This window comes from Grammomys surdaster, unplaced genomic scaffold, assembly GCF_004785775.1.
Source record: "Grammomys surdaster isolate TR1022 unplaced genomic scaffold, NIH_TR_1.0 165, whole genome shotgun sequence".
NCBI lineage: Eukaryota > Metazoa > Chordata > Mammalia > Rodentia > Muridae > Grammomys > Grammomys surdaster.
In genome coordinates, this window is record NW_021604613.1 from 20,465,777 (window position 1) to 20,479,865 (window position 14,089).

Below are 14,089 nucleotides of genomic sequence, written 5' to 3' on the forward strand. Positions count from 1 at the left end.
CTGAGCCTCTGGGAAAAAATCATTATCTCTTTGGGCACTAACTTTTTAAAAGGTCAATACTTTATTTTAAGTGCGCCATCATTCTGGTTCATTCACATTCATCGTGGTGGGGCTGGACGTAATGACCTCATCTGGCATTCATGACAATCACACACAAACATTCATAGGTACGCCATTTGGTTGCCTTTTTTTTTTTTTAATGGAAGGAGTGTTTTGGCTTAAAGTACCACCAGCTGCTTTTTGTCCTTTAGAATCATTGACTTTTCTCTGTGGGTTTAAGGCACACATGTAAGCCCTTAGGTCACAAGCCTGATTCTAAATATTTTCTGCTCAGCAATTATTACCTTTCTTTTTTTCTTACCAGCTTTGCACTGTCAGCCCCAAATTCTTGCTCACTAAGCTGAGCCAGTGACCCTTGAGAGTAGAATTGATTTACGTTTTCCAATTATGGTCGATGAGATCTGGATTCCCCACCGCCTGTTTGTGCTTTCTTGTGTCTGTGTTAGTACTATCACTAGCGTGAATCCTATACATTAATTTGCAAACCAAAAAATCCTTCCATGTAGGGCATTCTGGTCTGACTTAGACTTCATATAAAACCGCTTTAAGTGCCTGCTTGAGTAAGTGGTCCTTGTGACTTATGAACATTTTACATTGATGGTACCACTGCAGGGTTCCAAGGAAGCACTGAGCAATGTCTAGTTATTTACTGCTTAAGTGACCACTAGATTATATTGTTATCGCTTTTGTCTCTTTCGTTTTCAGAATTAGTAAGTGTCTTGGATATATATATATATATATATATATATATATATATATATATATATATATATAATTTCCTGGCTTTATATTTGACAGTACTAGATGTTAAAGAAATATGGGAACAGCACAAAACTTCCAGTCAAAAACCTTATCATGTAACAAATTTTCTTTTGCAGATTGATACATTGGCTGCAGAATACCCATCAGTAACAAACTACTTATATGTTACCTACAACGGCCAGGTATGAACTACAGAGATCATCACATGTGGATTGCTCTGGGTTTAGGGGTTAGCCTACCTTAGGGAATACATGGTTGTCACCTTTGATTATCGGCTGATCTTGGTAATAGATGTGGCATCATGTGGGAAAGATGCCACGAGGAGTGTCTGCACTCATTCTGTTAGGAACTGCCTTGACAATGGAATCAAGCAAGTGTGAGAATATGCTGTATTTTCATGATTAAGCTGCAAATATTGAGCTACGTCACCTTAAAAATAAATAGAGCTTCTGAGAGGCTCTAGCACTTTATATTTAGGGATCTCCTGAGACTAATATAGGCGTATGTGAGACTAATATAGGCGTATGTGAGACTAATATAGGCGTATGTGAGAAAGACATAGAGATGGGCAAGTAATTTAATTAGATGGAATAATAACATTATAATTTCAATATTTTTTCTTTTCCCCCTCAGGAGCATGACATCAAATTTGATGAACACGGAATCATGGTGCTGGGCTGTGGGCCATACCACATTGGTAACGCGATGACATGTTTATATAAGACTTCACTGTTTTTCTAGCACCCTTTATAAATATCGATCTATTATTCTAAGAGTTCACCAGACAAACGTTACCATAAGAAATGTTTTACAATTTAGCAAACTGAGATGCAGAGAAATAATAGTTAAACTTATGACGTGATTTAGTTGCAAAAAAGTGGGATGCAAGCACAAACCTCGATTACAAACTCCACCTCCTTTTGTATCATTGTATTACATCATAATTTTCACTCTTGTTCATAAAGAAGGACATAAAGGAATCAAATTCTCTCCTCAGGCAGATCCTAAAGCATGAATGTAATTATAAGAGTGCCACTTTTCAATGGCCTCACCTCCAAAGACTGTGGTTAAGGATTGTGTTTCCAATACATTGATGTGAACGTCACCTATTTGTATCACCTATCTGTATTTAGTTTATGGCTTTACAACCTAAATACTTTCATGGTCATCTAAGTTCCTCTCTTTGGAACATTTCTTCTGACCTTAGATTTTATGTGATTTATTTATTACTGCCATGTTACATTATGGTTCAGAGAAGAATAGCCAAGCTGATGATCAAGTATATATGTACTTGACAATGAGGAACACTCTCTACAAGCGTATAAACATATTTTGATAAGACTTTTTAGAAGATAATGTCTTAATGCAAAGCTTTAGTACTTGTGTTTCTATGGCATCCCAGCAGAGTGATATTTTGAGTAATTTAGGCTTTTATTATGCTTAGATTAGTTCTTAGTAGGTCACTCAGTCTTAAAAAGGACAAGACTCTTCAGTCAGTAAAATATGTTGGAGCTGCAAGTCGCCTCAGAGACTGCTGGGTTTTAACCCTCTAAGAGTGATTACGTGAGAGTTCAAGCAAGACCTCAAGTGTTCTAATTGTTGGCTTAGCTGTTTAGCACATTGAAGTCTGAGTGTTCACTCTGAATTTTCTTTATTAAATGAAGGTTATTCTTTTACAGTCCCATTGACGTCGAGGCCCTGAATTCTTCAAACATGAAGATATCTATTACTCAGCTTACGTGTAGTTCAAGCCAACATTTCATTATTGTCCAACCAGTCCCCACTTCTCTTACTAGTAACAGAGCTTGTAAACAGGTTTAAAGTTTTACTTTAAGAATTCAGTCGAAAGCATTGACTTCCTTCACCTGCACTGGCTGGAGAAATATTTCTTCTCCTCTCACTGCTTTTTCTAATATCTCTGTCTCTGCAGGCAGCAGTGTGGAATTTGATTGGTGTGCTGTCTCCAGTATCCGAACACTGCGCCAACTTGGCAAGAAGACAGTAGTAGTGAATTGTAACCCAGAGACTGTGAGCACTGACTTTGACGAGTGTGACAAACTCTACTTTGAAGAGCTGTCTTTGGAGAGGATCCTAGACATCTACCACCAGGAGGTAAAAAGTGGAGAAAAAAAAAGGAGAGATGTATTCAGTGCATATCTTATATATAATTATATTCATGTGTGAATATTTATAGTGTAACTCTTCTTAGGACATATCTCCAGTCTCCTCCACTGTCTAATTTTGTAGAGAAACTCCAAAAAACAATTGCCTTTCTTCTTACTCTTCATATCTTGGCATAGAATGGTAATTTCATACAGTATTCCCCATTTTGTTTGTATGCATTCCAACTATGTTGAAAACTCGGTAACATATACCAGTCACATATTAACTAGCATAAAGGAGTCTCCATAAATATCATCTGAAATGATTTAAGAGGTAATCTTTTCATATAATAAATGAAGTGGTTTAATGATGAACAGTTCTCAGAGGAGTTAGGTCAGTTGTTTGCCAATGACTAGTTTATTCAGGTAATCTTTTAAGAAGTAATCTTTTCATACAATAAATGAAGCGGTTTAATGATGAACAGTTCTCAGAGGAGGTAGGTCAGTTGTTTGCCAATGACTAGTTTATTCCTTATTCAGTCAGATGAAACCATTATCCTTAGTCTTCAGGTTGAGATTAATGAGTCTATTCTATGATTCTGGTTCCTGTGAGGTTTTCTCTTACATGTGAAACAGACCCTGACCTATCCTCATAAAATATTATTGAATATATATTCTTCATGTATTAGTGATTTAAGTTTACTCTAAGTCTGTAGAATAGGTTATTTCATATTATATAAATAACTGTTGGAAAATTCCATGGTGATGTTCAGTCGTTGGACATTTGATATAACTTTTGTTAATTCCTCACCACGAAGAAACAGTCCTATATATGAGAGAAATACACTGAATCAGAGCCATAGGGATGAATTCTAGAAGTTTTTGACAGAGAAACTGATTGCCTTGTGTGGTTTCTTGAAATCTCTGTGATCCATCCTTTTGTTAATGAATAATATAAGGATGCAGGCACATCATATGCAGGCACTGTGAAGGTGAGGTGGAACTATGGATGATAATATGTAGAGCTGAAACAATGTGATGACTTCATGTTTACATAAAACAATAGATAAGTTTAGAACCTATGTATACTTACAGGTGTCTGCTTAAGTCTGATCTATTCATCTCAACACAATATAATGACATTCATAATACCATTTATATAATCCATGATGTAGAAGAGGATTTAGTTCTGTTACCAATAAGAGTTTTCTAGGTGACTCCTTTATATTCTCAGATAGATAGTTGAACATCAAAAGAAATATATTCTACAAATATTTCTTTAGCACATTGCAAATACCAGGTTTAGCGAGAAGGGTATGTCTTAGTTAGGATTCTATTGGTGTGATCAAACACCATAACTAAAAGGATGAGCACTGGGAGGAGAGGGTTTTACTCCATCTTACACTTTGAGGTAATAGTTATCACTGAGGGAAGTCAAAGTGGACACTTAAGGCAGGAACCTGGCTGCAGGAACTAATACAGAAGCTACAGAGGAGTGCCACCTACTTGTTTGCTTCTCATGGCTTGCTCAGCCTGTTTTCTTATAGAACCTAGGACCAACCACCTGGTAGTGGCATAACTGTAGGATGGATCCACCACAAAAATTATCAATCAAGAAAATACGTAACAGGATTGCTTATATGCCAATCTGGTGGGGAATTTTTCTCAATTGAGGTTTCCTCTTTCAAAATGACTCTAGCCTGTGTCAGGTTGATATAAAAATTAGTCATCTCAGACATTCTACCTTCAAGGTATTAATAACAAAACTGGGATTCATGATGTATTATGAAAAATTAAACAGATTTTGAAAAAATATTAGAAAGCATCATAGGCAATAGTGTTGTGTAATTTCTACACTATTTTCTTGTGTGATGATTTCAGGAATATTCAGAAACTTCTGTACTGCTTTTAGATAGTTTCATACATAACTTTCAATGAAACTCTGAATATAATTGGAGGATTTTAGAAATGAATATATTGACCCTTCACTGAAACTTACTGGCATCTAAAATAAACAGCACTACATCAGAATATAATATTATGTTGGAGAACACATGAGTAACATTCCATCTATGTGTTCTTTAGGTTATCCTATGTGGTATATCAGGTAACATATTCAACAGTGTACATATGTTTCCTCTCATGACATTGTTGTCTTTCCTTACAGCAGGCTCCACAGTGCTGGTTTATCACATCTGATAATGGGTATAACTCCAGTGCAGGAGATTGCCATTATCCTACCTTGAGATGCTGAATCCCCTTAGCATGTTACATCGTTTGCATTTTTTTATCTTATTTTAGAAAATTGAAAACATGTGTAACAATTTTCAGAAATATGACATTTAAGTCATTTTTCAAGGAAATGTCTCTCCTCAGAATGCATAATTACATGGGTAACAGCATGTACGATTGGTCTCTTAGTCTAGTTATGGACTACGTTTAAACTTATAAAATAAAACATTAAGCAGTGGCCTGCCCAGTGAGTAAAGCAGGTGCCCACCGAGGAGATTTTTGGCACAGGTCCTTAAAAAAGAGTTGACATCTGCTTCCCACTTGTCTTTATTTTTCTTCCTTTCTTTTCTTCCTTTTTTTTTTTTTTTTTTTGCTAGAAACTATTCTGGAAAAGGAACATTCCTTCTATAGAGTGACCAAGAGCATCAGTTAGTTAATTCTTCTGATTATGTGTCAAGGTTCTGCTGGAGAAGAGATCTTAATTTTGATAATGTACTTGATTGCTTGCTAACAACTGTGTGAGTGCTATAGATCAAGGAAAGAAGATGCTGGTCTCTACCACTGACACAGCTTGGCTGGATGCTATCTTGCCTAGGATACAACTTTGCTTAGGACATTCCCTATAAAGGGAAAACTGTTCTCAGTCATTTGAAGTAAATGACTTGGGATTGTTACATTCTTAGAAATAATAACACCCACCATGCTTCTTATTAGCAGATATATTTGCATGGCAGAGATTATTACTTGACACCTTCACAGGCTACAGTGAATAAGAGTCACAGAGATCTTGAATTAAATTCATACATCTCTTTATTCTATACAAGGTTATTATTTGAAAAGTTGTATAAATAAAAAACAGTAAGTTTTGTTTATATCTTAGCCCCATTTAAGACTCTTTCCTCAATACTTTTATATTTATTCATTTAATAACATATGTTGTTTTGATGGCAGGCATGATAGTATGCACCGGTGCTCCCAAATATTTAGAGAAATGAAATAGAAAAAACAATTTGAATTCATGATGTTAAGATTAGCTTGGTTAACAAATAAAACTTGATCTGAACATACAAATATACACACACACACACATATGCATGCATGCACACACACATGTCCACATGTGCATGCACCCCAGATTTTTTCATATGAAAAGTCAAGACAGTAGTTTTGATGTTGCTGACTGTTTGAGTCTTTTTTGCATAATTTTTTACACTTTCACAATGCATATTTTTTTCTGGGCTGTACTTTGAAAAAACGTGTTCTGCCTACATTGTATTAGTTTTAACACTATAGGTTTAGTTAGACAATGATAATTCTGTAACATAAAGAGTTAAATGAATGACTTACAAACATTAACTGGTAATGAACAGTGCTCATTAGGGAACAAAAGGCTTTAAATAGAATTCATTTTTAGCATTTGGTTTAGTTGGAATTAAATATGGTGCCAAGGTTCTACATAAAGTGTTATGTGTTACATAAAACAAAAAGTACCAAAATATAAGACATAATATTTCTCACTGGTATATACAGTGTAATTTTGTAAACTGGAGATAACTCATGAAATTACAGAAACCAAGGCCATTTTTAATTAGGCAAAAGCTACTTCTATTAACAAGTAAAGTTACATTCTCTTATGTTGTATTATGTCTCAGTTGTAGCCTTTAATTAATCAGTGCTGACCAATATGATTAAGGGTTAGAAAAAATTAAAATGTCCTCAAATAAAATCGAAGCATTTTCTTTTAATTCATTAGTGTCTTAAGATAAATTTCTGATGTGATTGTAGTTTGGATAATGTTTAGAAATAACCCTGTGTTGCCTTAACTTGGGGATATCAGGTTTTAAAGTCAGAAATGGAGCTGAAGGTCAAGTTGAGGAACTGGAGATGTACCTCAGTGTAATGTGTTTGCTCCACGTACTTCATGCTCTCAGCTCAGTTTCAGTACAGTGGAACCCGAGAGCCTGTTGAATTGCTTTGAGACTAAATAATTTTGAAATATCTGTAGTGCAATCTTAACTTTACCATATAGTATTTCAGAGTATTACTGGTAAGTGACCATAATGATGAAGAATGGCCAGTAAAGAATGCCCAGATTCTCGTTCTATGTATTCATCTCTAATACTGAGAGCCAGGAACAACACGTCACAGTGGTTGTTCTCAAATCTGCTCATTGTGAGACCATTTCCATACAGTTTCTTACATTGTGGTGACCTTCAACCTAAAATTATTTTTGTTGCTACCTCATAATTGTAATTTTGTTTCTGGTATGCATTTTAATGTAAATATCTGACATGTAACCCCTGTGAAAGGGTTGCTCAACCACCAAAGGGGGTTGAGAAATATTGATGTCATCAAGATTAGAATCTTCTGTGAAATGGTTCTGCATCATCGTTACCCAGAAAACATGTTCTCATGCCAAGTTCCTCTTGGTTCATGGACTAGTCCTGCATAAGTTCCACTTTTTCACTCTGTCTTATTTTTAATTTACTTGAAGTCTTTTACATGGAAGCTTTATGTATATGCTTAATGGGAAACTTGGTTTTTAAGCCTCAAAATCCTAATGGTACTTACAATAAACTCAAAATAGTCAGAAACATGGATTATGATATTAAAGAGAACAACTGTTTTTTTTTAAGGCTTTGCAAAGATGTATGTTGAATGCATTTTTAAAAGGTGGGAAAAACATGAACATTTATAAATACACAGAGTGGTTGATTATTATGTTCAATACCATTTACAATGGCTTTAAAAATTCACTTGCAGTATGTTTATTTAGACAACACTGGAATTGTCATTGAAGAGATGTTAGCCTCATTGCTTATAAGAGTAATCCAAAAGCAATTTCAAATTATGATAAAATAATTTGGCATGGATCAATAACCTCAATAATTCCAACAATTTTCATTAGTAGGTCATTGGGGCAAATGCCTATTGGCTGTCATATTTTTATATTAATATCTTACTTATTTATAAATATAATGTAAATAAGAAATTGAGGCCTCACAATCTTATTTAATCCATGCATTGGCTGTGTGAATCAGGGTGGTGCTTCTGTACAATGTCATAGACAAATGATGGAACCTCAGGGTGAGTGGTCAATACATAGTATGAAATGATAGGGAAAGGGATTGCCAAGTGCATGTCTAGTTCCCTGTTATCACACTTTAGCTCTTCCTCACTGGTCCAGCAACATATATATGATGTAGGTGTGGGTATGGGTGTGTATACTTATATAAATAAAAGAACATACATACATATTACATTATAAGGACTATATACATATATACATGTATATATTACATATACATGTATATATGTATATATCAAGATCTATATCTATATCTATATCTATACATATACATATATACATGTAAATATGTATATATAAAGCAGAAGGAAGGAAATAAGAAGTAAATGCTTTGTTGACTACAGGGAGCAGATGCCAAGGTGTCAATTGAGGAAAACAGTATTTAGGATATCGGGGTAGGAGTCGATGGATTTAAATTTGGGTTGGTCAGAGGCTAAATAAATGAGGGTGTAGAAGGAGAAAAACAATAGCCCAAGATGTTTGGGTGTTGTAAACAATTTGTTAGTGTTGACATACATAGGTTGTATCACTCGGCTGATAGGAGCAATGATAGATAAGATAGGAAAGGCTTAAATGGCAGGGATGGGAGAGATGTTGACTTACTCTCTAGGCACTGGGTACTATGGGAGAACTGGGATAAAAGGAACAACTTGAAAAATAGGCATTTATTTAGAGAATGTCGAGAGTGTCCCAGGAAGCCATAGATTATCGTGACAAGCACATGGTACACTTCATCCATTTTATATTAAAAAGTTCATGTAAATGTCTCAAGTGATATTCATATGTTGTTCTGTGGAGTTTTTTTGCATGGATTTTATGCTGCAAAGTAAAAAGTTCTTTTTTTTATTGGTTATTTTATTTGTTTACATTTCAAATGTTGTTCCCTTCTTGGTTTGCCCTTTGCAAGCCCCCATCCTACCTTCCCTCCCCCTTTGTCTCTATGAGGGTGCTCCTGACCCACCCACCTCACTGCCCTAGCATCTATCTATGATGGAGCATTGAGCCACCATAGGACCAAAGACCTCCTCTCTCACTGATGCCAGATAAGGCCATCCTCTGCTACATACATAGCCGGAGCCATGAACTCATCAATGCATACTCATTGGTTAGTGGTTTAGTCCCTGGGAGCTCTGAGGGGTTAAAATCTAATATTCTTCTGCTTTGCTAAACAGTATGAAAATCTCACCATCATGATAAACATTTCAGTGAGGAAATGCTATCAATATTATTAGCACAGCCATCCATTCCTGTTCAGATTACTCGAGTGGCTGATATGTGGCTTGTTTCTTCCAGGCATGTAACGGCTGCATCATATCAGTCGGTGGCCAGATTCCAAACAACTTGGCGGTCCCCCTATACAAGAATGGTGTCAAGATCATGGGCACGAGCCCTCTGCAGATCGACAGGGCTGAGGATCGCTCCATCTTCTCAGCTGTCTTAGATGAGCTAAAGGTGGCCCAGGCTCCGTGGAAAGCTGTTAACACTTTGGTAAGGAGAGGAACAAGTGTTTTATTTTATGTTCGTTTTTGAAGAGTCCTAACCTGAATGTTAACTACTAGAGAAGCTAACTAGAGGGCAGGTGGAATGTGCAACATGCTTAGTAAATTTACTGTAGAGTGGTTGTGTCTGATGATTGCACTTAAATGCTGATGATAAATAGACAGCAGCATTCTCATTAAGATTCAGACAATGAAAAGAAGTTCAAACTATTTTTGAACTAGATTTGATATGTAGAATGAGCAACTAGGAATTTTATGTATTTCAGTGTCCAATTTACATTTTAATGGAGTCTTTTGAGAGGAGAAATAAAAAGAGTTAGGTTATCCCTTGATCTAATGATACCAGTCTGCATTTTGATTGCACATTTTAAGCTATTCATACCCTTTGTGTTGTTCTTTTTCCCTCCTATTAATTAGAACGAAGCACTGGAATTTGCAAACTCTGTGGGCTATCCCTGCTTACTGAGACCTTCCTATGTTTTGAGGTAATATATTGTTTTCTAGAACAATGTTTCAAAAACTGGGAGAGACAGAAACATGTGCTGCATGCTAAGAACACAAGGCTTTGGTGTGTAGGAATTTGTTAATCCAGACACAATTTCTGAAGCAACACAGAAAACTTGAGTACAAATGTTTATTCCTCCAGCTTAATTTTTCTTCTGGGAGTGGTACCATCATCATTTAGAAGTATCATAGCTAAAGGCATTTCCTGGCCAAGCTAAAGAGGGATAGTTTTACATAGACAACATTAAAACACAACCTGGGGCATCTCTTGACATCATCTTTTTTTTTTTTTTTTGATAGTCAGAAACAACAGCTTCTTTTTGACTCTCATTAGTACCTTTTGATATTGTCTTTGAATTTTGAGGTTTTTTGAGTTCAGATTTTTGTAATTGATGAAGTATGATGGTGAGGAACATGGGCATTGTGGAGCTTTTATAATAAACGTTGAAACTAAGTTCTATCATCAAAGAAGAAGTGGAGAAGTTGTGAATTATAGTCCCTTCAGATGTTGCCACATGTAAGGAACCACTTCACTGAACAGGGGATAACAGGAGAAACACAATCTGCTGTGCACAATTTGGAAGTGCGAATGGGATTTGAGATGTGATCCTCTAAAATAATGAAAAATTTCAAAAGAAGAGGAAATGTACCCTTTCACTGAAATGACATTTTGTGTAAACCAGTCTAATAATACTACTTTGAAGAATTAATGTAAATCAATTTAAACAACAGACATGTGTTTAAAGAGGGTTGGAAGAAAAAGTCTTTGAATATTGTAAGTTAGATCCATCTTCCACTTTCCCGTGCCCTGAATCCCCAGGGTTATTGCTTTAGCCACAGTCTTACAAGCCAATAAAGCAATGGGTTTGTGCAGAACTTTATAATAAGTAGAAAAGTTAAAGAAAATGTTACTTTTTAAAAGATAAGGGAAGTAATTTTTTTCTTTTGCTTACTTCAGTGCTCCTCATTTCTGACTGTCCCATTGCATTTTCAAAGTGTCAAAGTTCAGAGTAAATCTATTTAAGAGCATTTTTTACTTAGATATTTAGAAGGAAGGATACAGTTGAATACATCTTAGTTACATATTGTATATCCTATTGGCACATTACTGAAGATTTGGTTCTATTGCTATAGAGACCGAGAAATGGTGACCTGCTTTGCATAGTGCCAGTGGGTTAAGATTAGCTGTTGATAATGAACACTAAAGAAACAGGGTGAGAGAAATTATGGTCTGGGCTGCATTCTGTTAACCATTAAGATCTACCTAGAACCTAGAAAGTATTTATTCTGTGACTCAGACAGCATAATCATGAGGCTATAGCAATTTCTGGGAGCAGCAGGGATTCTGGGGGTCCCACCCATAAATTATTAGACTTTTTGCTTTGATTTACTGACCCTGTGATTACATGGAATTAAATTGCAGCTTAGACAAAAAAAGATATCTTTCTTCTGTATTGAAACTAGAGATTGCCTAGCATTGTTCAGTCAAGTGTAGTATATCTTACTTCTGAATTGGCAAAGGACACTCACCTGCTTTTCCCTTCCCCTTTTCCAGTGGGTCTGCCATGAACGTGGTATTCTCTGAGGATGAGATGAAGAGGTTCCTGGAGGAGGCCACTCGAGTCTCTCAGGTAGTGTCCCATGTCTTCACAATGACTCAAAGCGATCTTGTTTTGTATCCTGTATCTTGGTATCATGTTTTCTATGAGGGTTTTGTTTTCACATGAAGTTGTTGGGGGAAAGGTCCCCTTTTTTTCTGTGTACTAGTTTCTTACATGTAAGAATGAAAACCTAAAAAGGAAAAAAAGAAAGGTCTTTAAGTGATGACTGGATTCTCAGTGTTGGTGGAATAAGCAGAAGACCTGTGCATCTTTCATCACCACATTAATCTGTTTTGAGACTCTGGGAATGTGAATGGATGAGCACCTAGGCTGGATACTTAATAAGTATTTTGTCCTTTTCGTGAGCTCCATGCTGGTCAAGTTATTCCAGGGCTCCCAGTCTCCAGGAAGATCCAGCCATGTCTGTCATTATCAGGTGAAAGCTTTCTTTCTTTTTAGTTCTCACACCTGGGGATTGGCCTTAATCAACCACACAACTTTATTAGTAAGTCGCCTTGTTCACCTATTGATTTCTTTTTCCATTCTGGCACACTGCATTTGCGAGTTAATAAAAATGTTTATAATTTTGTAGTGACTTAAGACAGCCTTCTTAACTGCCCCAAGCTTTCACTTCCTCCTTTGGTGTTACCTTGGTGTGATCCATTTAAGATTTACCCAGCAGGGTTATTGATTTGCAGACCTCGCACTGTGGAGGATGAAAGTAATGTTTTCCTTTAAAAAGCTTTCAAAGACTAGTTGGTTTTTTTTTTTTAAAGAACAATTCAGAAGAGAGTTTGATGTTAGGTAAGTGGAGTTTGAAGGGAGCTGAAGAATGGAATCTGAGGCATTTCAGAGTGGGCAAACAAACATAGGATGTTCTGAACACAGGAACCCGGTCCCCTTTCCTCCATGACAGCTGTTCTTCAAGGATACTTGATCATGAAGGTGGTGGAGAAGGAGAATGAGTGAGAAAAGACTGATAACTCTAAAGAAAGGAAATTAGTGGGGTTAGAATTCACATTGGTAGGAAAGTCAGTTACTGAAGGACATCTCCTTAAGGAGTTAGTGAACTAACTTTTATATTATAATCTCTGCCCAAGATCCTATTATGTTCCTCTTCTGAGAGGCCAGTAACTATGCCCTACATTTGAGGGTTGGGATAAGGTTGTCTTTTTGCAGCCTCAGAGGACTTCCATTCAGCAAAAGACTTAATTTTACTTTTCTGTTAGGATGTCTGCTGACATACCACCACAGTTTTGTAAGGGAGATGTCCTGATAGAACACCTTCTAGCTCAATCTCCATCTTGCTACAGTAGAACCCATGATTCTCAATTGAACATATTTACAATAAAGTTAGTGCTGATAATTGTTCATTTGTCTGCTCATTCATATATATATCAGCTGAAAGTTATTGTCTTGTTCTCACTACCAAAGGATATGCTTGTGAAAAGATAATCTGTGTATTTATCTTATGTAATATAAATATGCATACCATAGTTGTGCGTATACACTCACACACACATAAACTGCTCTCACAGATTTTCTTTGCTTGTAACATCAAAGCATGGAATAAATTATAATTACATATAAGCATTACAATAGAGAAAATGTAGGCTGCTGAGGGCGATGGTAAAAAGCTTGATGTTCAGTTCTTGAGGATGGATTTTAAAGGCAAGTGAAAATCAAATCTATTTTTTTTTACTAACTTTAATGTGTGAGGGATGATTAATTCAGTGTTAATTAGGTGAAAGTCTATTGGGTGAATAGATAGCGCTAGCCTATGTAAAAGGCTGAAGGTAAGAAAGACCGTAGAGTTTCTAGAAACTGACAAAGCATTCATACATGGCTTGGACAGAAAATAGGACACTGGCTGTACTACTGTAGTGCAGAAAATGTGAATCACATAGCAAGAACAAATTCATGTAAAAAGGTTAGTGGCTATTCTGGCAGGTCAGAGAGGTGATGGCACTGCTGTGGAATAACAGAGAGAAGGATTTTGAAGATATTATTTATTGAGAATTGGCAACTGTGAGGAGGGTGAGGCTGAATGACTCCAGAGAGAATGACCTCAGAATTTCTGAGCAGACAGCAGGGAAAGAAAGTAGGGACACGCCAGAGATCAGACACGCTAAAGAAGCAGAGAGTGTAGTAGAAGAAATATATTTTATGTTAGGCCATTTAAATGGGGCAGCCTGTGAGGAATGTAAACAAGGATGATATGAAGGCAGAGGGCTGTACTTA

The 14,089-nt window shown here is 36.2% G+C and overlaps 1 protein-coding gene across 1 annotated transcript in view; it reads left to right on the forward strand.

Annotated features, from left to right (window-relative positions):
- Nucleotides 1–14,089, forward strand: part of Cps1 (carbamoyl-phosphate synthase 1) — a 108,463-nt gene that overhangs the window by 70,855 nt on the left and 23,519 nt on the right. Inside the window, exons 23-28 of the mRNA XM_028765574.1 lie at nucleotides 939–1,004; nucleotides 1,456–1,519; nucleotides 2,753–2,934; nucleotides 9,538–9,732; nucleotides 10,161–10,228; nucleotides 11,803–11,878. Coding sequence (XP_028621407.1) covers nucleotides 939–1,004; nucleotides 1,456–1,519; nucleotides 2,753–2,934; nucleotides 9,538–9,732; nucleotides 10,161–10,228; nucleotides 11,803–11,878 — 651 coding nt within the window. The remainder of the gene's footprint in view (nucleotides 1–938; nucleotides 1,005–1,455; nucleotides 1,520–2,752; nucleotides 2,935–9,537; nucleotides 9,733–10,160; nucleotides 10,229–11,802; nucleotides 11,879–14,089) is intronic.